Genomic DNA, 24772 nt, shown 5'->3' with positions numbered 1-24772 from the left:
AACCTTCACACATTCTCTAATCGTCCCCAGAATGTCACTTATATCTAAGAGTTTTGTGTTTGCTTTTTGGATCTGGAACATAGCCAAGTGTCAACTACCAGTAAATCTAGCTTAAAATATATTTTTGAATGGAAGTGGTCACAGGAACTAATAAAATTTCATCTTGCCTAACATGGGAGAGAGGACACCAAATGATCATCTTGAGAATTTTTAAGATGATCTTTGGGGCGCCTGGGTGACTCAGTCAGTTGAGCATCCGACTCTTGATTTCATCTCAGGGTCATGATCCCAAGGTCCCAATGTACATAATCCCGATGTACTGGGTCAGTCGGTGGTGGTGGGTGCGGGGTGCTCCCTGTGGTCAGCAGGAAGTTAACTCTCGGGATCGTTAGTCAAAGTTTCTGTGACTCCGTTCAGCCAGTCAGCGCTGATAATCTAGTATGGCCAGGAATGTAAATCGAGAATCTCAGTGATCTTGGGGACACCTGACAATATGGGCGGCACCCACTGGGGTACTACTACTTTGGAGTCAGTAATCCCACTGCTAAGATCTTATGCTGAGAAGTAATCAGATATTGACAGATATATGTACAAAGTATTTATTGCAGTATTATTCATGAGAAATAATCTACATGTCCAAAGGAAGAGGCTGTTTACATAAATTATATGTCCACACAAAGTGGTATTGAAAGTGATGTTTTAGAAGAGTATTTAATACATGGGGAAAGCCTCACAATATATTGCTAAGTGAAAAAGCAAATTATAAACCAGGGTGGGCCCAGCCTGTCAGCCACTTATAGTGATCGCAGGTTGTATTTTTTAAAGTGTATATTTGCAATTTTTTGTTTGTTTTCTTATTTTATCCATTTTGAGAGAGAGAGAGAGAACACACACACACACACACACACACACACACACACACACACACGGGGGAGGGGCAGAGAGAGAAAAAATCCCAAGCAACACACAGCTCAGTCTCCCAAACCGTGAGACCGTGACCTGAGCCAAAATCAAAAGTTGACCCCGACTGAGCTACCCAGGTGCCCCTGTATTTGAATTTAAGATATCAAATGTTAGTAATGGTTGTGTCTAGGTATTAGAGGGCAGGACATTCTATATAGTCTATATATTTTCCTAACTTTTCATGATAAGCACTTAGCTGGTTTTTCTAATCAAGAAAAGAAAGGTTGAAAATAAAAAGACAGTCACCCTGCACAATTCAAGACCCTCTGTCCACCCCAGCATCAGATGTGTGCCCCCAGCCCTCCCTCAGCACCCCAGCCCCCCACCCCAGCCTCACCCCTCCATGGATTCTGGATCCCTCTCCTCCTGTCACTGTCCAAACTCAGAGCCATCCTTTAACACCTCCTATGTTCCACCTTCAACCTCCCCTCCTGTTACTTTCTTTCCAGAGGCCTTCCCCGTCCCCAGGCCCTCTCTGGCAGTGAATTTAGGTTACTGCTGCCACGGCCACCGGTGACCTTGCAGTTTCTAGCGCCAGGGGACGCTCAACGTCTCTCGAGATTGCCCCTGCTGACCACCTCCTGGTCACTCCCCCACCCCCACACCCCACGGCCTTGTGGGCTTGGTCCGCAAGTCACCCTGCTTCCTCCTAAAATGCCCCGTTTCCAGTCCCCACCCTTCCTGCTTGTGCTGGGGTCTCCATTACACACACCGACACCCAAATCCCACTCCAGTGCACACTTGCCCCAAGCGCGAGGTGCATCCGTGCAGCACCCTGAGTCTTGGCCCAAGCACCACCGTCCCGAGCCCCCTGCTTTAGGGAATGGCGTTCACACCCCCAAACACCCAAGCCAGCCGTCCCTCTCCCAGCCCCGGCCCTTCCCCTCTGCCCTCCTGAGCCATCTCTTCTCCCTTAACGGTTCTCCCCTAACAACCCACCATCCACCACCCCAGAATGAGGTTTCTACCACGTCGTCATGGAATGTCATTTCTGTGACTCCTGTTTCCCTTAGGGATCAGATCTAATCAAACCCTGGCTGACAGGATCCTTCTCAGTTGACCTCCCCACCCCGACCTTGGGCTTTGAAGCTCTTCCCCAGGACACCCTGTCCCCTCCAGCCTGCATGTGTGTGTGTGTGTGCGCGCGTGTGTGTGCGCGCGCGTGTGCGTGTGGTGCCTTAAATCTTTCTGTAACAATGCAGCATATGTGTGTATACTTTTTTTTTTTTGCCTCTCCATCTGCCTCCCCTGTGGAAAATTTTCCCTCTTTTGGCCCCAGGCAGCCCTAGTTCAGAGTTCAGGACTGGCTGAGTGCCACACACACACACACACACACACACACACACACACACACACGCACAGCCTTTCCTGCCCCTCCAGCGGCTTAACATCTACTTGTCTTTGCTACTGGAACTGACCTTCGAGAACAGCCATCTCAGAGGGCCCAACCCCAGGAAGAGCACCAGGTACTTGCCATGGTGTGTCTCCCACCAACCCCTCGCTGGGCAGGTGACTAGCGGCTCCTGGTTGAGGACCTGCCCACCTGGAGAGGCTTCCTCGGGTCGGCCTACGTCCCACCACCTGTGTGGCCGAGGGCCCCCTGTCTTCCCCGCCTGGCCGGGTGTCCTGCACAGCAAGGCCCCCAGTGCGCGTCTGCTGAGTGAATGCGTCTCCCTGGGCCGGCTCCCCAGCCCCGGGGCGCTGTCAGGCGACGCAGGCAGACTTAGGTGGGGACACAGAGCCAGCTCTCCCAGCCCTGCGCCTGCCCAGCTCTTGTCATGGCTGACATGACACATCGTGTCTCTTCTGATGCCATTCATCCGTTCGCTCATCTGCTTCTTCCTCTGAGGAGAAGCCAGAAGACAGGGGGCCTTAAATGCTGGGTTGAAATGTCATGTGCCCACGTCCCCCACAGCCAAAAGATACAACTGTGTGTTAAATACTGTATATCGCTGTACATTTCCAGGAGCTAAGAGGCTACATTCTAGTCTCTACCAGTACCTTTAAAAAGACCTCGTATCTGGGGCGCCTGGGGTGGCTCAGTCGGTTAAGCGTCCAACTTCTGCTCAGGTCATGATCTCACGGTGCGTGGGTTCAAGCCCCGCGTCGGGCTCTGTGCTGACAGCTCAGAGCCTGGAGCCTGCTTCAGATTCTGTGTCTCCCTCTCTCTCTGAGACTCCCCTGCTCACGCTGTCTCTCTCTCTCTCTCAAAAATAAAAATAAAAAACATTAAAAAAAAAAAGTGAGAAGATTCTTAAAAAAAAAAAAAAAGACCTCATATCTGCTAATATCAGTTTAACAAAAGAACTCTAGGTACTGCCACTCCCTGTATTCGTTGGTGATGCCTCCTCCCGGTAGGCAGCAAATCCCCTCCCCCCCCCACCCCCGCCCCCGCCCCGGCTCTCTGTATTTATTGCTGTTGTTCATTCTCCCCTCCAGGCTGGAAGACCATCCTGTTTCTCCCCAGATGGCCCAATACCCCGGAAACGGCAGCCTCCCGTCCCTGACAAGCGCCCACTCTCCAGTCTCCCAGGGGGGCCAGGCTGGTGCTTCCGAGACTTGCGTTTCCTCTTCACGTAAGAGCGCTGGCGGCCTGGGGGCTGGGCCGCGGCGGTCACACACCCTGATCTCAGCCCCTGCCCCGCGTCACTGAGGCCTACCGACCTGCAACCACACGGCCACACGTGGCCTGTTCCTCTAACCCCCCTTCCACCACGGCGTGGTGTGCCCTGCTGGCGTCCACAAAGCCGGCCACGCCACGTTCCTGCTGGGGACAGCCGCATTTGATGTGCGCTTTCAAAGCAGTCCCCTCAGAAGATGATGTCGATTTACGACCAAGACCTCAGCACCCCAGATTCCGGTGCTGAGGTGCTTGGTCACACGCTCGCAGGCCGGCCTGAGACAGAAACGTCTGAGTCGGGGCAAAAGCAACTGCAAGATCCAAAACATCTGGAAGCATCTAGTTGGGTCCACCAGAGCCTGATGGGGGATAAAAGTATTTTTTTTTTTTTTAGATGCCAGAAAAAATATATATGCTTTGAATTGAATATGTACAAAGTTTGGGATTTTTTTTAATTTTCAAGAGGAAATTAAAAGGATATGAGCAGGCCAGATAAGAATGTAATCTCCATTCAAACGGGAAAAACAACGCAAGAACAGGTCAGATTCCAGCATGAGAAACATCTGAGAACTTTTATAATCTGCTCACAATTGGATTCCAACGCTCCCAAGCCCCAGTGCAAAGCAGGAGGCTGGTCACGGAGCCGGAGGAAAGCCAGGGTGTTCAGGAGGCTTGGGGGCGGTGGGGAGGTCTCCTGGTTAGGAACAGTTTTAGAGGCTTTGGCACCTTAGATCATGTGTTATTTTACTCACTGAAAGGAGATGAGCTCCCCGATTTGTCCAGAGACTTCTGCCACCAGCCTGGAAGTTGTAGGTGGTCTAACAACCGTCGCCAGTTTGGCCTGATGCCACTTGGGTTGAAGATGATTTTAAGTTCAGTAGGCCTGGACTTCCGAAAAGTTGCCTTTAGGGTCGTTTATTGACCAGGTATGTCCTTGTTTTACCGAAGAGACCGCCAGGGTGGCCTCTGTCTTGCACTGATCATCAGGGTGGTCCTGGATTTGGGAAGGATTCGGCACGTGTTACCTGTAGTGTGGAGGCGTAGATGCCACCATGGATGGGGTAGCTGCGTGGCCGCGGATGATGGTGTTGCTGGAGAGGTTGAGGTCATTGTGATTTTCAAAAACGATTGATTTGGGCCCTGACAGAGTCGGGGCCCTGGCAAGTCCTGCTTCCTCACATGAAAACAGTGGGCAGCCACCAGGGGACCCCAGCCTGGACGGTGAGCACAGTCCCCAGAGCCTCCCCCTGGGCCCCCTGGAGCTAGGACAGCTGCTCGGCCGGAGTTGGCTCTGATCGCTGACACCATGTGCCACGTGCCCCTCCTCCGACTTGCTCCTCTCTGCTTAGGCCTGGCAGGGGCCCAGGAGCCCCACCCTGCTCATCAGCCCCCCTCTCGCCTCAGTGGACCCCATGGGCCAGCAACCGGGCCTGCCCGGCCTGCTCTCAGCCTCAGGGCAGCACCCCTAAATCTCCTGTAAAACCCTGTTACTTGACCAAGGGTCTCCCATTGGAAGCCAAGCCTCTGGGTTAGTGGTTTTCCCTGGGTGACTGGGGGGCCTTTGGTGAGCATCTGTGGTGTAGATTCGGTTCCTCCCCCTGCCCTCCTTCAGGCCTGCCCGGCTGCCACCTCCCCAGGACCAGTGTCCCCGGACCACTGGCCCGCTCCCTCTGCTGGTCTTGTGGCCGCCATTCCTCCCTCTTCTCACCAGCCTCTACGTGAGGATGGATGGCAAGCAGCCTTGGGTTTACGTGCTTAGAATGCACCTAACAGGGGGCCCCTGGATGGCTCAGTTAAGCATCCGATGCTTGATCTCAGGGCAGGTCTTGATCTCAGGGTTGTGAGTTCAGTCCCCATATTGGGCTTCACACTGAGCATGAAGGCTGGTTGATTAAAACAAAAACAAAAAGAATGCATATAAGCAGCGTTGATACTGGTTCTGAGGCTGCATCTGGGCTCAGCAGATAAGAGGGCTAGAGGGGGAGACAGCAGTGGTGGGCTAGTTGGCCGCCCTGACCCTCGTTGTCTCCTGTGTAACTGCTTCCCTGTCAGAAGCCCGATCTGACTTCCTCTGGACCCCTCCGTCCACACAGTCCCGCCTCTCCAGCCTTTTCTCCCGCTTTTGGGCTCTTGCTCACCTTGTCCCATCCCCCCTTCCCCAATCTGGCCTCGCCCAGCTACGCATGAGGCTCCTCACGCATGAGGCTCCTCACGCATGACTTGCTGCTGAGTCTGGCCTCCTGACCTTCGCTCACATGGGGAGTTCCTGCCACACCTCAGACCCAGCGTGGCCTCAAGCGCGTAAGCTCAGAAAGCCCCTTCATGCTTCTGCATTCAGTCAATGCTAACGGTGAAAACTCACGATGAGGAACCTGCGGAATCCTCCATCCGCTTGAGCAGATGACCGCAGGGCCAGAACATACATTCTTTTTAAGCAAAGGGACTGGCCCCACAGAGCCAAAAGGAAATAGCTCCCAGAGGAAAAAGCCAAGAATGTGACTTAGAATTTTGTAAGACATTGGCCTGGGGAAAGTTATTCTCGTTCCCCCTCAACCAAGGCTATCTTGGATATCCACGTCACATGCCTTGTCAGTGGCCTGACGTGAAAATGCCCAGCCACGGGCGAGGAAACAGTACTTCATCCCGGGAAGCCTCTGGTGCACCCATGGATCTGTCTGTGGCGGGAGCTCTGAACACCCGCATGGTGAGGGGGGAGGGGTCCAGGGGGTGACTGCTATTTGGCGACAGGACCAAAAAGATCTCAGAGGGTCTCAGGAGAGCTCAGCTTGGTCCCTCCTCCCTCCCACCAGGGCGCTTTCCCACCCAGCCCCCAACCTGTCCCTCCACCCACTCCCACCTGGAAGACTGCCTACCTTGGGCGCCATCTTGGTGGTAACAGTAACTGGAATGGGATTTTCTCTCTATGTAGCCCACACAGCTGTATGTGGCTCCACTCTATTATTTCTTCTAAATTCTGTCTCCAGGGCTATATTATAAGCCTGTGGGGCAGAGAACACAGACAGGCCAGTTGTCCACTGGAGAACAGATCCAAGAAGGCTGAATTTCCAATTCCAGCCCCAGCTTCAGGTGGAGACTGTCCTGTGTGGATTGTAAATAAAGCCAACCCATTGGGCTCCACACCAGAAACAGATGCCCTGTTTGGGCCGAAAGATAGTTACCTGGAAATCAAAGCTGTGTCCCATGCTGTGGGTTTGAGGAAACCTGCAAAGAAGATTGTTTATCTTTAAGATAAAGCAGAGACCACACTGCAGAGGTACCAGGGAGATTTTTAAATGAAAGGGCTTGGGGCGCCAGGGTGGCTCAGTCGGTTAAGCATCCAGCTCTTGATCTTGGCTCAGGTCAGGATCTTGCAGTTCATGAGTTCGGCCTCCCCGTGCTGATGGTGCAGAGCCTGCTTGGGATTCTGTTTCTCCTTCTCCCTGCCCCTCCCCCACTGCGTGCGCTCACTCTCTCTCACTCTCGGTCTCTCTCTCAAAATAAATAAACTTTAAATGAAAGGGCTGGAGGGAGCTTGGACTACGGAAGTAACAAATCTGAACTCTGTCCCAGAATTGCTTCGACAGGGGCATGGATCCCTTTGGCTGTAGAACTAGAAGAAAAGTGGGGCCGGAGAAGAAGGGGTTCATATCATTTGAAATACAGAATAGGTCCCTCCCCAGGCTCTCCGGAGAGTTCCCTGGCAGTGTCGTCTGGGACTTCCCTGTCGCCTGCGTGTGAAGGTTCTCCAGGGTGGCGCAGGTGGCCTGGTCCCTGTCCCTGATGTCCGCACAAACGCGCCTGGCTGGGAACTAGGGCGGCTCCTGCCCCTGGGGGTGGACTGCGCGATTCAGGCCTGAAGGAGCCCCGGCAGCTCAGGGGGAAGAGGGCGCCACCTCTGGGGTTGCCAAATCTGGCACATAAAAGTGCAAGACACCCCGCTGAATTTGAACTTCAGACGCACAACGAACAGTTTGTCAGCGTGTCTCCATGCTGCTCCGTGTTGGTGCCGAGCAGTGGCCAGAGGAGGCTACTCACTCCACATCTGTCGGCTTTTCCCTGAGAGGCAGAGGGGGCCCAGAGAAGCGACGGGGCCGAAGGTCCATGGTTCCCCGTGCTGCGTGTGTATCCGGCCAGAGCGCTCACGCTGTGCGTCCAGGTTGTCAGCGCACCGGGCGGCCACCTGGAAAGTTCTCAGGCCACCTGGAAAGTTCTCACACGAGCAAGCAGGTCCTCACCCATAGGCTGCAGGGAGCTGCCAGGGGCTAGGGCGCGCGTGTGCTCTGCTCGGCTTTGGGGCCCAGCCCAGGGAGAAGCATCCCCAAAGAGGTCCCAGGGCCACGATCCACTGAACTCTCTCTCCTCCCCAGCCTCCGCGGACATCACGCCAGGAGAAGGGTTGCCAGCAGGACATCAGGGAGAGGTTCGCCTGCCCTCGGCGGGGGTCCCCAGCCAGGCCCCAGGCAGTGGAGAGGCCACCAGGTAGGGATGGGGTGGCGTCCTGGGAGGGCTCCTCTGTGCTCCAGCCTCTGACTCTGATAGCACAGCAGCATTTCATCGGGGCGCCAAGCACCCTATGGAGACACCCAGGGGGGGTGTGGTCGCCACACCTGTTAACCTCAGAGCCCATGGGGAGGGGGCTGCCACCTGAGAATTATTGGTTGTCAGACCGGAAGGAAAGGAAACTCATAAACACTCCCAAGGGACTAGTTGAAGAACTGCAAGCTGAACACGTTAGTGAGGGTGTGTGATTTGGGGTAATGTGGGCAGTGTCCTCTCTTAGCTGTTTACTTTTGGAGAAGATGGGGTGGAGGGGAGATAGACGGAGAACAAGATTAGTGAACTGGTTTGGCTCACAGGTCACCTTCCTATAAAGTTGTTTTTTTTTAAATGTTTATTTTTGAGAGACAGGGTGTGAGCCGGGGAGGGGCAGAGACAGAGGGAGACACAGAATCCAAAGCAGGCCCCAGGCTGTGAGCTGTCAGCCCAGAGCCAGACACGGGGCTCGAACTCATGAACCATGGGATCATGACCTGAGCTGAAGTCAGACACTTAACCGACTGAGCCACCCAGGCGCCCCTCAGATGTCACCTTCCTAAAATAGACATGGGATCCCACTCAAAAGAAAGTGTTTTCCTCTGCACCAAATGCATATAGACTGGCCTTGATGGGTCACTTGGGGTTCTGGAGAAAGTCTGGGTCTCCAGGCCCCTTCTCTCAGATCCGAGGAGACTTGCTCAGGGAGAGGGGCCTAGCCCTGGTCTCAACCTAAGTGCCCAGGACCCCGGCCGCCCCCACCACATCGGCCTGGCCACGCAGTGCCCTGCAGCCCGAGTAATTTCAAGGTCGAGAAGCCAGCCTTCCGCACTAGAACACTGGACTAGAGCCACTTTTAACATGACTTCACCCTCGCAGCCTCTGATTGAGAGGAATTCTGCCATGGTGACTGGGCAGGCCTTCCGGGCCCCCACCTTTCTATAGAATTGGGAAGTGTTTCCACGACTGCGTCAGCAGTGAGCAGGCCCACACCCCAGCTGTGGTCGAGGCTGACCTTGGCCCCAGCAAGAGCTGCTAGAGCAGCAGAGCCTTGCAGACTCCAGACCCCTGAGGCGCGAGGCCTCCCCACCCCCTGCAGCGCTTCCCCCTCACAGCGCAGGGGCCCAAGGAAGCACCCTGCTGGGCCTCCCCACCCCCGGGCCCCACCGCCATCCCTGGGGGAAGCCACACACACAGGAGTCCCTGCTGAGCTTGAGAGGCTGGAGTGGCCTCTGCCCCGGAGCAGCAGACGGCCTAGCAGAGCCGAGCAGAAGGTCTGAGAAGGCAGGCAGCCAGAGGTGCTGTGGCCCATGCCCCTTTCTGGGCGGCCGGCACCCCTGCACCTTCCTTTCCCACTGCGGGCAGGTGGCAGAGACTGCTGCGAGCACGAGCACGGGGTAGAAGGGAAGTCAGCGCTTCCAGAGGCAGCAGGGCTGCGGGGAGCACAGCCAGAGGAGTCGGGGGCCTGCACTGGGTTGGGCGCCGGTCCTGCATGTCTCCACCTGTCAAAGGCTGTAAAAGGTGGCAGAGGCTGGGGGCGGTGGGGGGACCTGGGGAGCCCGGCGTCTGGTCTCCCCCAGCCCAGCCCCTGACCAGCCCAGGACCCAGGGACCCGCCTCTGCTACCTGGGCCTCCTCCCCCCTCCCAGAGTGACAGAAGGCGTGCTCCCACAGGCTGGTCCACAGCTCACGGATTCCCTGGCTCTTGGCACCTCCCTGAAGTGGGGGCCCCAGAATAAGGACGTCAGAGGGGTAAGCCAGAGCTGGGCGGAGGGTAAGCCACCCCCCCTCTCCCTCCCCGCTCCCCCTCCCCTCCTCCCTTCCCCCACTGTGCTTGCCCCCTGCTGTCAGGGCGGGACCCAGATCCCCAGTCTCAGGCAGGCCAGACTTGCTCTCCCAGAGCTAGAGCCGGTTCTTTTCCTTCCTGTAAAGGCAGGATTCGTTTCTGAGACTTAATCAGCGAGGACAATCCTCTCCCCAGAATAAGTGTTTTCTTTCTTTCTTTTTTTTTTTTAATGTTTATTTATTTATTTTGAGAGAGAGCACAAGCCGTGGGAGGGGGAGAGAGAGAGGGAGAGAGAGAATCCCAAGCAGGCTCCATGCTGTCAACGCAGAACCCGACATGGGGCTCGAACCCAGGCACCGCAAGATCAGGACCTGAGCTAAAATCAAGAGTCGAATGTTTAACCAACTGAGCCACCCCGGCGCCCCAAGAATAAGTGTTTTTACAGTAGGCAGGGGACCCCACGGGCTCTCCTTAGAAGCCTGTGCCCTGGTCACACCAGGTGGACTGACCATGTCCAAGCTCCTCTTGGCCACAAACACCCCGTCAGGGTTAAATCCATGAGTGCCCTCGCCTTAATGTCAGCCATGTGAACCCAGCTCTGGGAAGGGGGAAGGGGGACTCTGAGGACGAGGAGGAAGGAAAGAGGGAGACGGATACGGCTGGACCACCCACCTCCCTCCCCACTGGCTGTGTGACCCGGGCCAACAGCACTGTTGCCCAACCCCTGGCCTCCACTTCACCGGCTGCCCCCCATCTCAGCTAAGCACCCCGTCCTCCTTCCTGAGCCCAAAGTCCAGTCACACAGCTGTGTTCCCTTGCACGGGGGCACAGAGCGCTGTGGTCACTCGGTCTGTGGCCGTCTCCCACTGTCCTGAAAGCTGGGGGCCCCAGGGAGAGGGTTTGGAGCAGGCTCTCCAAATATTTGTTGGATGGATCAGCTACAAGGGAGAGAGAGTGGCTCTCTGCATGGCCTGAGCGGGGAACATTTGTCCCTCTGCTTCTCCCAGCCCGTCTCTCTTGGTCCTTCGAGTGAGGACAGCACCTTGCCCAGAAGACAGGCCACTGGACGGGCCCTGCTTGGCTGCTGGTATCCCTGGAAAGCCCCTGGAGCCACAGCTTTGGGTAAATGGTAGACTGAGCCACAGCCTTGTGGCTGAGCCCCAGATCGGAGGTGGTTTAAAGATCTTTGAGGCCCCGGTTCCATTCTCGTGGCTTCCAGCAACTAGTCTTACCCTGAAACTGCCTTCCTGGAAGCCAGGGAGTCAATCGTTCAGACCTTGTGATCCCACTGTCTCCCTCCCCTTCCCCCACGCCAAGGGGTTCCTGTTCTGTGTTCTCGCTGCTTCCTTAGCATTGGGTGGCAGTGGAGGATACTGTTGGCCAGGCCGGCACATGGTCCTTGCAGAGAGGAGCTCAGAGGGACCGACCGACCGGGAGGCGTTTGCCTGGACGGTGCCTCCCGGTGGCCCAAGGACGGGCGGGGGGATGGGCTCCTCAGGTCGGAGCGCTCACTGATGCACAGATGCCCAGGCCAAGCTCTGACGGCAAAGCTCCCGTCCTGCCACAGACAGGAAATGACTCTTCTGCAAGTATTATGGCTTTTAGAAAATAAAGAGGGAAGAGATTTTACATATGTTTACACACATGCTTCATCCCCCTCATGTCTGTCCCCAAATGTGGCCTCTGTGGCAGCTGACGACAACACCACGGTGTGTCTAGCTGAAAGAAACTAGAACCTAAGAACCAGGAAGTCAGGGGAAGGAGCACAGGAGCCCTGCGTGTCAGCGTGCAGGCGTGGTCGGCGAGCCTCTGGGTCTGCCTTCGCCGGCTGGGTCCTCACCCCCATCACCCCGTGCCCCTCTCGGGGTTCTGTTAGCGCACAGATGGAATATCCTGAATCCTGATGAGCAGAGCCCGCTGGGGGCGCCTGGGTGGCTCAGTCGGTTAAGCGTCCGACTTCGGCTCAGGTCATGATCTCATTGTTCGTGGGTTCAAGCCCCACGTCAGGCTCTGTGCTGACAGCTAGCTCAGAGCCTGGAGCCTGTTTCAGATTCTGTGTTTCCCTCTCTCTTTGACCCTCCCCTGCTCACACTGTCTCTCTCTCTCAGAAATAAATTAAAAAAAAAAAAAAGCGAGCAGAGCCCGCTGAGAGGACCCCCCAAGCACTGTCATGTGTGCCTTAATGCAGACAGCGGCTCCGGAGAACTCAGGGGACACAGTCTTCTGCCCCGGGGAGTGCTCAGCTGCGAGATTATGACTCAGCCGCATTCCAAACACAAGTAAAGATTAAATATCTCCAGGGGCGCCTGGGTGGCTTAGTCGGTTAAGCGTCCGACTTTCGCTTGGGTCATGATCTCGCGGTTCGTGGGTTCGAGCCCCGCGTCGGGCTCTGTGCTGACTGCCAGCTCAGAGCCTGGAGCCTATTTCAGAGTCTGTGTCTCCCTCTCTCTCTGACCCTCCCCTGCTCATGCTGTCTCTATCTCTCTCCTAGAAATAAATAAAACATTTAAAAAAAAAAATTAAAAAAAAAAAAAAAGATTAAATATCTCCAGAAGCCTTTTATGGCTCTTCCCTTCAACACAATGTTCTACTGACAAGCAGAAATCCTATAAGTGGCCCCTCAAATAATTGCCGATCCAGCAGGACGCCCCCCAACTTACACATGTAGTGACCTTGTCCTTTTCCCTACGACCCAGCACTGTTATTCCTCGTTCAACTTTACTGCTCCAGTCACAGGTGACTGCCATCCTCAGGTTCCTGTCCCCGTGCTTTTCCTGCTCTGCCCTAATCTGGCCTCCTTTCCTACCAAACTGTCACCATTTCCTGGCTCTGGCTCCTCACTGCTCCGACTGCTGAGGTCACCATTCACGGGGACTGGGGGCCTGGACGCCAAGCCAACCTCCACCTGCGTGTCCCACGGTGCCTTTCCCAGAGGGCGTTGGTGCCGTCACCCATGCAGAGGTCAGGGACCGTGGTCGGCATCCTCAACACCTCAACACCACCACCCCCAGCAGCAGCCCCCGTTGTGGCGTGGGTTCTGCCAAGGGCCACCTTGTCCCGTGCTGGAGGGAGGAGCCAGAAGGGGCCCCTTGTCTGTGGGTGATCTTTTCCCGGGCAATGACACTACCATGGTCAAAGGTTGTGTCCCAGGGCAGAGAGGAGGCTGGCTTTGACGGTGCATTAGTCAGGGTTCTCCAAAGAGGATCAACAGGATGTGTGTGGGGTGGGGGCTCAGATATTTTAAGGAATTGGCTCACATGATGGCAGAGGCTTCGCAAATCCAAAATCCACAGGGTAGACCAGCAGGCTGGAGACCCAGGAAAGCGTTGCAGTTGGAGTGCAAAGGTAGTCTGCCGACATAATTGTCTATGTGTGCCTTCAACTGATTGGATGAGGCCCACCCACACTGTGGAGAGGAATCTGCTCAAAGTCTGCCTATTTAAATGTTAATCCCATCCCCCAAAAAAACCTGTGCAGAAATACCAGAATAATGTTTGACCAAATATTTAGGCACCGTGGCCCAGCAAAGTTGACACATAAAATTAACCTACACGTAAGAGTATTTTCATACACATTGCCAAATTGTTCTCTAAAAGGACAGAGCCCTTTTCTGGTTGCCACGGGGTTGAAGATTATAGATTCCTAGTCCTGTTACCCAGACTTTTCTCTCCCTTCATTTCTTACCAACTCACCTCAGCGTCCCCCAGCCCTGCAACCTGACCTTGCTGCCCGCAGCCATCCTGGGCTTGCACAGCTCGCGCCTTCAAAGCTGGCCTCCCTGTCCCATGACCACGTGACACCCCCAGGTCACCCACAGCTAACCCTCTGCCAGGAAGAGCTGCCCGTGTTCACCGAGTCATGTTTACTAGTTTCCTGTAGTTGTTCCTTCTTAAAATATAGTAGGGCTACATTCGTAAATGGTCAGGGTGGGGCACCTAGGGGGCTCAGTCAGTTGGGCATCTGACTTCGGCTCAGGTCATGATCTTGCAGTTCATGAGTTCGAGCCCAAGATTGGGCTCTGTGCTGACAGCTCACAGCCTGGAGCCTGCTTCAGACTCTGTGTCACCCTCTCACTGCCCCTCCCTCACTTGTGTGTTCTCTCTCTCTCTCTCTAAAATAAATAAACATTTTTAAAAATTTTAACAAAAATAAGATGGTAATTTTTATATTGTATATTTTACCACAATTTAAAAATAATTAAATGCTATGACAATAACAAAAATATCAAAATTAGAATAGCAAAATAGGAAAAAATCATTTAAAACAAATTAAAAAAACACCTCAGGGTATTAGGGTGACTCAGTCAGTAAAGCGTGCAACTCATGATCTTGGAGTCATGGGTTCAAGCCCCATGTCAGTCACAGAGCTTACTTTAAAAAAAAAAAAGGAAACCACCTCCCTAGACCACATAAAATCTTTTTCATATGTATAAGAAAAGCATCAGCAATGTGACTCATTTCATTATTTTATCTTTGTTCTCTGGTCAAACTGCCCTACTTCTCTGTGAACTTCCCAAGAGCAGAAATTTGGTCTCGTTGACCTTGGATCTCCAGTGCCTGGAACAGTTCTTGGCACGTGTGTGTTACCAATGAATGAAGGAAAAGCAAAATGTTAGGGGAAGGCATAAGAAATTCCAGTATATCCATCAGATGAAATCGTATGCAACTATTATAAATAATAGTGGAGGCTGCTTAGAAGTATCAAGAGCAAACGAAATAAGAGCTATAAAATAGAGAAATGTAGGGCCCCTGGGTGTCAGTTAAGCTTCCAACACTTGATTTCAGCTCAGGTCATAATCTCACAGTTTGTGAGATCGAGCCCCAGCATCAGGCTCTGTGCTGACATCTCAGAGCCTGGAACCTGCTTGGGATTCTCTCTCCCTCTCTCTGCCCCTCCCCCGTCCATGTATGCTCTCTCTCTCTCTCTCAAAATAAATAAAAATAAACATTTTTTTAAATAGAGGAATATATTGGGGTGCCTGGGTGGTTCCGTCAATGAAGCGTCCAACTTCGGCTCAGGTCATGATCTCAGTTTGTGGGTTCGAGCCCCGCGTCAGGCTCTGTGCTGACAGCTCAGAGCCTGGAACCTGTTTCAGATTCTGTGTCTCCCTCTCTCTCTGACCCTCCCCTGCTCATGCTCTCTCTTTCTCTCTCTCCCTCTCTCTCTTTCTCAGAAATAAATAAAACATTAAAAAAACAAAATGTAAATAAACAAATAAAATAAAATAGAGGAATATAGAGCAGCATATAAGTATTGCTGCAAGTATATGAAAACACACACACGTGTAAAAGTTGCAACATGAAAATATTCAGGGAAACACTATTATAAATGATATAAAAATAGAATTTTTTCTTTAAGAAAAAAAATCATGAGGGCACCCGGCTGGCTCAGTTGGTAGAACATGTGACTCTTCATCTCAGAGTCATGAGTCCAGCCCCACGCTAGGCACGGAGCAAGCTTACTTCCGTGTGTGCATACATGCATATGTATATACATACATATTTTTCAAATAAAGAAAAAATCATTTTAAACTTTAATAAAATACTATAGGGCTAAACCCCCCTAACCTTTCCAATCCAGTATCAAAGATGTATTACCCAAAGCATGGGCAGTTTTTACGGCAGACTTGTCTTAAATTTGAAATAGGAAATTTTTCAGATGTTTAAGTTTTATTTTCCTAATGATTAAATAGTCTCAATGTTAGGGCGCCTGGGTGGTTCAGTGGGCTCAGGTCATGATCTCACAGCTTATGAGTTCAAGCCCCGCGTCGGGCTCTGTGCTGACAGCTCAGAGCCTAGAGCCTCTTTCAGATTCTGTGTCTCCCTCTCTCTCTGACCCTCCCCTGCTCACACTCGGTCTTTCTCTCAAAAATAAAGAAACATTTTTAAAAATTATTAAAAAAGAAAGAAAGAAGAGAGGGGCATATAGAATATAGAAGTGAGTCAAATAGGGGCGCCTGGGTGGCTTAGTCGGTTGAGCGTCCGACTTTCACTTAGGTCATGATCTCGCGGTTTGTGGGTTCGAGCCCCGCGTCGGGCTCTGTGCTGACTGCCAGCTCAGAGCCTGGAGCCTGTTTCGGAGTCTGTGTCTCCCTCTCCCTCCGACCCTCCCCTGCTCACGCTGTCTCTCTCTCTCTCCTAGAAATAAATAAAAATATTTAAAAAAAAAAAAAAAAGAAGAAGTGAATCAAATAAAAATTCCAGTTTCCTCCCAAGGCCCACTCCCCAGGAGCCAGAACCGCCAGTTATGAGGCCCACGATTGGGCTCAGGACACAACCTCCCTTGCAGAATCATCACAGCTGCCCTACGTTTTACAGATGGGGAAACTGAGGCTCCTCAAACGTCAGCAAACTTGCTTACGCGCAGTCTCCACATAGAGAGCAGAGCAAGACTGAGCTTCTGGGCCCTTCCAGTGAGCACACCCCCTGACCTCCCCGCTCTGCCTGCCTGCCTCCCCCTCCCCGCCCCCATGTGCACATATACATGCACATTCTCCCTACCGTTCACCGCCAGGGACCTCACTTTCCAAGCTCAGCAGCTGTTTCCTGTGCACCAGCTCTGTGAAGCCCATAGACTGAGGCACCCACTTAGGGAAGGAACACAGACCTGCTGTCTATGAAACATGTGCAGCCGGGCTGATGCTTACATTAGCTCATTCAGTGTGATGACGACCCTGGGCGACATCCTGGAACTCCAGTCTTCAGAGTTATAGTCAGGAAAATGGGCACATAGGCAGCAAGGGCCCCAGGAGTAGAGGAGGGAGCAGGGTGTATCCAGCTCAGTGACAGGGAGACAGCAAAGCGCTGGACGGGGGGGTCCCCAAACCCAGCTGGGTGGCTGGGAGGTCACAGAGCCACAATCCCGCTCCCAGGACTTCTTGTCAAACAGCCTAGTTTCAGTGGCTGCAGGCCCTGGTCCCATGTCCTGTCCACCGTCTCTGTGAGGCTGCTCCGGGCGGTGGGGAGCCAGATACATCTGGAGAACAGCTGGCTGTAAGATCCCACTGGGCTCAGGCCTTGGCCTCACAACCTGCTTGTTGTGTGTGTGACCTCGGGAAAGTCCACAAACTTGGGGCCTCAGTTTCTACATCTGAAAAACGGGGCAGTAATGCCTGCCCCACAGCATCGTGTGGGGGCTAAATGTCACCTTCCCAGCACGGCCTTCCCTGGCCACCGCATCTAAAATTAATTTCCTGTTGCTGCTGTAACGGGCGACCACAGATTTAGTGACCTGCATGCCACAAATTTATCGCCTTGTAGCTCAGTAGGTTAGAAGTCTGACGGGGCTCTCACTGGGCTGGAATGAAGGTGTACATAGGACACGCTGTTTTTCCAAGTTCTACGGAAGAATCTCTTTTCTGCCTTTTCTGGCTTCAAGAGCCCTCCTGGCCGCCTTGGGTCGTGGCCCCTGCTTCCATGTTCGAAGCTGGCAGCCTTGCAACCGTGTGCTTTCTTCCGTGGCCACACCTACTTCTCTGACTCTCTTCTTCTGCCTCCCTCTCCCACTTAAAAAAAAAATTTTTTTTTAATGTTTATTTATTTTTGAGAGAGAGAGAGACAGAGCATGAGCAGGGGAGAGGAAGGGAGAGAGAGAGAGACCTAGAATCCAAAGCAGGCTCTAGGCTCTGAGCTGTCAGCACAGACCCTGACGCGGGGCTCAAACTCACGAACAGTGAGATCATGACCTGAGCCGAAGTCAGACCCTTGACCCACTGAGCCACCCAGGCGCCCCCTCCGTCTCTCACTTTTAAGGACGTTGTGGTTTCCCGGGACTCACCCTGATGATCCAGAATAATCTCCCTAGCGTAAAGTCAGCAGATTAGCAACCTCATTTCCACTGCAGCCTTAATTCCCCTTTGTCAGAAAAGGCTCCAGGGAGTAGGATGCAGACAGAACGGGGGGCCGATACCCTGCTGGCCACACCTTCCCTGGCCACCCTCTCACTTCCGTACTCTCCCAAGCCCCCTGTCCCCCTTCTCTGCTTCATCTCCTCCTTAGCATTTACTCCTTTTTTATTATCTCCCTCCTCCCCTAGGGAGCTCCATGGGGCAGGGACGTGTGCCTCCGGGTGCCCTGCTCCACCCACCCCTACCCATGCCCAGGACAGTGCCTGGCTGGCACCTTTGTGCTCACAAGGGCAAGTCCTTCTTTCCTCCTGTGACTCCTAGCCATGCAGCAGCCGTGACTCTACACTGCACATTTTGTTCCAGGGAATTTACCTCCGCCTCCACCTGCAAGCCCCGGACCCCCCGCAGCCCTGAGATCCTGGACCTGAACGCACCCAAGGCCAAGGCATCCGCTCCGGCCCCTCTGTTCTCCTCGTGCAGCCCCCAGCAGGCCAGCCGCCCCGGCTCCATGACGCCCTCCGCGAGGGGCCCACAGAGTAAGTCAGACTGGAGGGAAGGGCACTGTGCTCCTCTGTGCCCGGCAGGCTGAAGGGAAGGGCGCTTCCCCTCCCTGCACGACCAGCACCCTAGCTTCTTGCGCCCTGGGGACCTGTTGTCCACTAGCCTATTTATGAACTTGCCATTGGCCTTGGTGCCTCATACACAAGCTGGTAAACTGACACTGTCCAGGCAGTGCCTCTAGGAGTTAAGATCGCCCCCCACCCCCACCCATCTGTAGGACTTGTGTGGTCGGCCCTGAAACCTGGACCCACTTCCTGGCCAGAGGCAGCCGGCAAAGACCCAGGCAGCCTCAAAACCCATCAGAAGTCGGTGCCTCGGAGGGAGGGCCACCAGAGGACTGCCGGTGCGGTGGGCCCGAGGTGGCCTCCCTCCTGCCATTCTACTCACTGGAAAGACCACTTCCTCTCTCTCCCTCCCCCCTCCTAGCCTCAGCCAGTTGACCACACCTGACCTGGACCTTTGCAAAGAGTCTTAACTAAAACTCAGGGAAGGCCTCTGGCTGGCTGGCTCAGCCGGTGGAGCGTGCGACTCTTAACCTCGAGGTTGTAGGTTTGAGCCCCGTGTTGGGTGTAGAGATTGCTTAAAAATAAAACCTTTTGGGTTGCCTGGGTGGCAACTGACCTAGCTCAGGTCATGATCTCACGGTTCGTGGGTTTGAGCCCCGCATCGGGCTCTGTGCTGACAGCTCAGAGCCTGGAGCCTGTTCCAGATTCTGTGTCTCCCTCTCTCTCTGACCCCCTCCTGCTCACGCTGTCTCTCCCTCTCTCACACACAAGTAAATACAAACTTTTTTTAAAAATTTTTAATAAATAAATAAAATAAAACCTTTAAAAAATATAATCACATAAATAAATGTAATAAAAATACAGGGAAACAAAAGAGAAACGGGACAAAAGAATGTCAAGCAGCAGAGAATCTGTCACACACAGGATATATGCATTTCTGCAGCTGTGCTGTCCCCTGCCCTCCGTGCCCTGCTCGCTTCCTGCCACAGCCCTGGGCCACTCTGGCCAGCGGGGACCCGCTGGGCTGGCGCTGTGGTTACTGGTCTGTGGCTGGAAAGCATGGCCGCCCTCCCGGGCCGCCGGCGCCCGTCTGCTGGGAAAGGCGGTGAAGCCCCAGCCCCATGTCCCCACCAGGCGCGTGGGCCAAGCTGTTTCCTCGCACGTGCGGGCCCAGGGGAAGCACCAGCAAACCCCAGGAAAATCGGCCCACGAGAGACAGACAGGCCCGTTTGACCCCTGCCGGCTACCAGGCCGCACCAGGCCAGAGCCCCCGCGGGTCATAGTCGCAGTAGCCACAGCCGGTGCCCAATGGGCTCCCTGGGGCCCTGCCTGCACCTAGATTGCTCCGCTAGCAGCAGATTTATGTCCTGTGGCCTCGACAAACAACAAAACTATTGCCAGCAGAGCTCACTGAGCGCCCCACACCAGGCAGCCTGCTTCCTGAGAGGAAAGAACACGGCCACGTGAGTCCTGCCCCGGCCGCAGAGCAGGTGACCTGGGGGAAGGGAAGGCTCTCAGTATTCTGTTTGTGCAGAGCCGGCTGAAAGCAGGCTTGTATGGGACAGAGCGGACTCTGTGCAGACGCCGCCTCGGTGCTGGCAGCTTGCTCTCGCCTTTCTTCTCCAGGCAGCCAACCTTACAGGAAGTGAGGATGGTGGCTTCGCCCACGTCGCCGTCCCATTGCCCGAGGACCAGCCGGCTTCCTTCCTCAGCCGGCCAGCAGCTGCAGGTGACAGATGTGGCAGAGATCGCTGTCCGCGAGCCACCGGGTGAGGCTGGCTCTCTGGGCAGCCTGGGGGGACACCGGGCCCTGTCACTGCACCTCACACACAGGAACAGACCCGGGTAGAAGGGGCGAGCTGCTCACATCAGGAGCCTGTGCGGAGGAGCCGGGGCCGAGAACTCAGCCAGAGCAGGGGCCTTGGCCTCAGTGGGGACCATCGCTCCTCTCTCTGTCCAACTAGAAGGAAACTGAAGGGATTTAGAATAAGGAAAACCCACGCTCAAGCCATATTCCTGAGCAGCAGATTTGATCTTTTTCTTCCTCTTTTAAAATCTGGTACGAGTGTGATAGATTCCCATAGGCAGCTTGGGATGTATAGCTGCTTCTGATCTACTGCACATGTGTCTTAAAGGCCTCATACAATTGACGCTGTTTCTCCCTCGCCTGCCTCCTTTAAGACCGTAAACACAAACAGCAACCCTGGCAAAATGACTGGTCCCCACGGGGGGACGCCTGTGCTTGCCCCTTGCAGTGGGTGACATCAGAGCCCACGTCATAGGGCGAAGGAGAGAACTTTGCCTGCAGGGCCAGTCAGGTCACCCAAACTAGTAGCGGGACCTGATGTCTCCTCAGATAGTAATATTGAAATAAAATTAATTAATATTTAGACGGTGCTTGGTTGTGGTATAGTGTGTGTCTGTGTGTGTGTGTGTGTGTGTGTGTGAATCAAGTCACACACTCTGCCCTAGGCACTCCATCTACTATGGCTGTGCCCTCTGGTGAAGACAGCTCTGTGGTCCCGCTGGGTGGAAATAGAGAAGATTTCCTTTTTCAGCAGCCTCTTATCTCCTCCAGAGATCAAGCAGAGGAGGGAAGCAGAGTGTGAGAGCAGGCCAGCCACCAGCCTGTCCCCGAGACGTCCGTAAACAGGCTAGGATCCTGGGTTAATCTGGGTTTTGGCCGTGGCACGAGGCTGGGCACGTTAGAACTCTGTGGTTACGTGACTGGCCCAGAAGCCACATCTAGAATCTCTGGAAATGCGTGCCCCTCTTTGTTTCTGGGGAAGAAAGCTGTGGAGAACAAGGCCCTACCTTCTTCCTGGGAATGTCCACCTCCCCGGCACTCTCCCCGACTCCTGACTTGGAGGCATTAAGAGAAAACACCAACGCTTATCACAGGTACTATTGATATGGACTGAGACCAGGTCCCTGAAATGGGGGCCACCCCACGGTGAAACTATGGAAAGTGGTTGTGGAGGAATGTAATGGAAAACTCTCTCCTGTTCTCCCCAGTAAGTCCACTCCCCTTCAGATTCCTCAGATGCCGCTGACTGGCACGGCCTTCCCCCTGCTTTGGTGTGGGAGCAGCCCCGTCTCCAGAAATCCAGAGAGAGTGGAAGAATCCTCAGTGTCCCCCCTTCTCCATGGTGTAAAGGCAACTACTGTTTTTCCCTCAAACCTGCAGATGAGCTAAAGTCTGGTTTGTAAACGTCTGGTGACTTTAGGGGAGAAAAGAAAAAAAAAAGACCGTGTTTTAGAGATCCAGGGAGTATCCAGTTCTGGGTCAAACTACACTGAAGTCACCAGGTGTGGTTGGGGTGGTTCTTTGGGGAAAGTAAATACTGTCCAGCCTCGGGGCGACGCCCTGGGAGACTCCTCTCACCGAAACCACGTCCACATGCCACGGCCCACAAGAGGCCTCGTAAAATACCAGCAACAACTTCGCAAATATCCCAGCCATCTGCTGGCCTCACTGAGTTTGCTGGGGTCGGAGGTGAACACGACCGACCTCCAGGGGAAAGAATCAAGTACACAAATGACCCCCAAATGGTTTCAAAGGCCATCTGGGCATCCAGTCATAGAGCTACTGGGATTTGCCCCTGACGCCTACCCAGGGAGCCCCGGTGGAGGGCCTGTGGAAACGCTGAGAACCGTGGGCCTGCGGGAAGATCGCTTCTTCCCCTGGAAGCCGACTCCAGCTGTCCGGTTACCTGGCCCCCTGCATCCTCCTGAGCAGAGCTTGGTCTCATTTTGCTTCATTCACAGTAACGTGCAAATGTCTGACAACAGCTTAAACTATGACCCTCACTGGGACCATCACAGGCAGGTAGAGGTCTGAGATCCAATCAGACACCAGCCATCAGTAGGTTGGGAAGGATTTAGCCCAAATCAAAAGCACTAAATAAAAAACATATACACAAATAAGACTGATGCGAAAATTCCATGACAAAATAATTCAAGCCTTTTAATAAAAAGATCTGACCTTGTGTTTGTTAAATCCCACTGCCAGCCCCAATTCCAATAAAGCTTTTTTTAGAGAAAAGCTCATGGGCCAGAGTGTGCTGATTTGATTTTGTTAATACTGCGTTAAAGTATTATTTGTCTTGGGGCGCCTGGGTGGCTTAGTTCGTTAAGCGTCCGACTTTCGCTTAGGTCATGATCTCGCGGTTCGTGGGTTCGAGCCCCGCGTCGGGCTCTGTGCTGACTGCCAGCTCAGAGCCTGGAGCCTGTTTCAGAGTCTGTGTCTCCCTCTCTCTCTGACCCTCCCCTTCTCATGCTGTCTCTCTCTCTCTCCTAGAAATAAATAAAAATATTTAAAAATATATATATATATATTACTTGTCTTTTTTTATAGTTTTTTTAACCATTGTTTATTTTTTAGAGAGACACACACAGAGTGTGAGTGGGGGAGGGGCAGAGAGAGAGAGAGACACAGAATCCAAAGCAGGCTCCAAGCTCTGAGCTATCAGCACAGAGCCTGACATGGGGCTCGAACTCATGAACTGTGACAACATGACCTGAGCCAAAGTCAGGCGCTTAACCAACTGAGCCACCCAGGTGCCCCTATTTATCTTGATTACTAAGTGTTGGGCTACCGCCTACATTTTGTGTGTAAGGCGAGTGCCTCGCTTGCCTCCCCCTTATCCGGGCCCAGGATCCAGGGGATCCTCCCGGGCCCTCCCAGCGTGCCCGTAGCACAGCCTCAGAGCCAGACAACGGCCTTCCTGCCTGCCTGACCGTCTTCATCTCTCTGGAGACCACTTGTGGTACGTTGTGCTAAGGAGCGGTTCCCTTTGCCTTGCGCATAACAAACTACCCCCCAAAAGTGACTTAAAACCAACAGTTGGTCAGCTTTACGATTATGAGGCTCAGCGATGGCAGCTGGGCTCAGCTGGGCTGTTCTGTTGGGAGTGGCTGGACCCGGGCACGTGTATCTGTGGCCAGAGGGCAGCCAAGGGCCTCGCTCACGTCTGGCAGGGTCCCAAGTCCTCCTGCATGAGGCCTGTCGTCCCACAGCGAGCTTGCCCTGGGCTCCTTCACTGGCCGTCTCAGGGCTCCAGCTGCCGGAAGAGAGATGAGGCCCAAGTGCTGCTCAGGCTTCCACCTGCGTCGAGCTTACTCTTCCCCCACTGGCCAAGGCAGGTCACACGGCCAAGGCCAAATGTCTGCGTGGAGAGACGGGGGTTCAGGGAAAGTGAACAGACCTAGCTCGATCCACCATATTGGTGTGTGGAACTTACCTCACTCCTTAGGGCCAAATCTTTCAAGGTTGTTTTTCCACCGGGCGTAACATTTAGATTCAGCTCAACAAACATCCTGACGCTACTCTGTGTTGGGACGTGGAATGTTGTGATTTTGTTAAGCTAACATTTGTTGGGGCGCCTGGGGGGCTCAGTCTGGCGTCTGACTCTTGATTTCGGCTCAGGTCAGGTTCCCAGGGTCATGGGATCAAGCCCCACGTGGGCTCTGCACTAAGCACAGAGCCTGCTTGAGATTCTCTCTCTCTCTCTCTCTCTCTCTCTCCCCTTCTGTCCCTTTCCCCATCTCGAATGCTCTCCATCTCTCTAAAATTAAAAAAAATTTTTTTAAGTTTTTTAAAAACTGTCTGTTAAATGGGGCAATAGCAAGAGAAAGTGAAAAAGAGAAGTCGTTCCTCACAGGCCCTGACCCTGCGGAGACCACACAGGGAGGTGGGGGGGGGGGGTGCGCGCCGAATGTGCGAGCAGGTCTGGGGGCGGCTGCCTTTCATATAGTCGGGCGGTGGAGTGTTTCTAGGGTTCCTGGATTAAGGCCGGGCTGGTCAATCCAAACCAAAAGGAGCGGGGGTTCGAGGAAGCTCACAGGGGTGCTGTCTAAGGGGCACACCGGGGAAGGAGCTGAGAGGCAGCCAAAGGAGAGACCGTTTGTCACCAGGGGCCACCAGGTCAGGTCTCTGCCTCTGCGGCTGTTACCTCAGGCGAGCACTGGAGGAAGGCCTAGCGCCAGCCCCACGCCCCGCAGGCCACTTAGCCACACAAAATGGACGCCGCGGCGGCAACGCCGTGGAGACGGGGCAACGCTGCCCCTGGAGTTGCTGCCCACCTTCTACAGAGAATGCGCAACCTTTGCCACGGTTCAGGGCGGAGCGCCAGCGCCAGAGGGGAGCGAGGGGCAGACTTCCAGGAGGAGGCCATGGGGCTGAGAGAAAGTCCCGCCTCAAGCCTCCAACACAGGGTCCCCTGTCTAAGGGGACAGTTGAGGACCCGGAGTGGATGGGCTCTCAGAGGAGGGGACTAGAGAAGTAAGACACTGAGGGCAGAACGAGGGGTGAGAGAAAGAAGAGGGGGTGGTGCGGGAGATGCTCTCGGGGGAGGAGGGCAGGGACCCAGGAGGAAAGTAGGGCAGTCATCACGGGCGGGACAGGGGAGCCGGGCTGCTGAGACCACCTTCCAGGGAACAGGAGCCCCAGGGTGCTGG

At 54.0% G+C, this 24772-nt stretch overlaps 1 protein-coding gene across 6 annotated transcripts in view; it reads left to right on the top strand.

Annotated features, from left to right (window-relative positions):
* Positions 1-20703, top strand: part of ARMC9 (armadillo repeat containing 9) — a 152034-nt gene extending 131331 nt beyond the window's left edge. For 2 of the 6 annotated variants that reach the window (XM_039234575.1, XM_039234574.1), the window contains exons 22-25: positions 3403-3539; positions 7951-8062; positions 18111-18283; positions 18526-18806. In XM_039234575.1, the coding sequence (XP_039090506.1) occupies positions 3403-3539; positions 7951-8062; positions 18111-18283; positions 18526-18734 (631 nt within the window). In that variant the 3' untranslated portion in view covers positions 18735-18806. Of the gene's footprint in view, positions 1-3402; positions 3979-7950; positions 8063-18110; positions 18284-18525; positions 18809-19939 lie in introns of those variants that run through there. The other 4 variants (XM_039234578.1, XM_039234576.1, XM_039234577.1 and 1 more) reach the window with 4 other exon arrangements.
* Positions 20704-24772: the final 4069 nt, after the last annotated feature.

This window comes from Hyaena hyaena, unplaced genomic scaffold, assembly GCF_003009895.1.
Source record: "Hyaena hyaena isolate Hyena2069 unplaced genomic scaffold, ASM300989v1 scaffold_86, whole genome shotgun sequence".
Lineage (NCBI taxonomy): Eukaryota > Metazoa > Chordata > Mammalia > Carnivora > Hyaenidae > Hyaena > Hyaena hyaena.
The sequence above is the reverse complement of the archived record's forward strand: the minus strand, read 5'-3'. Positions and strand labels throughout refer to the sequence as shown.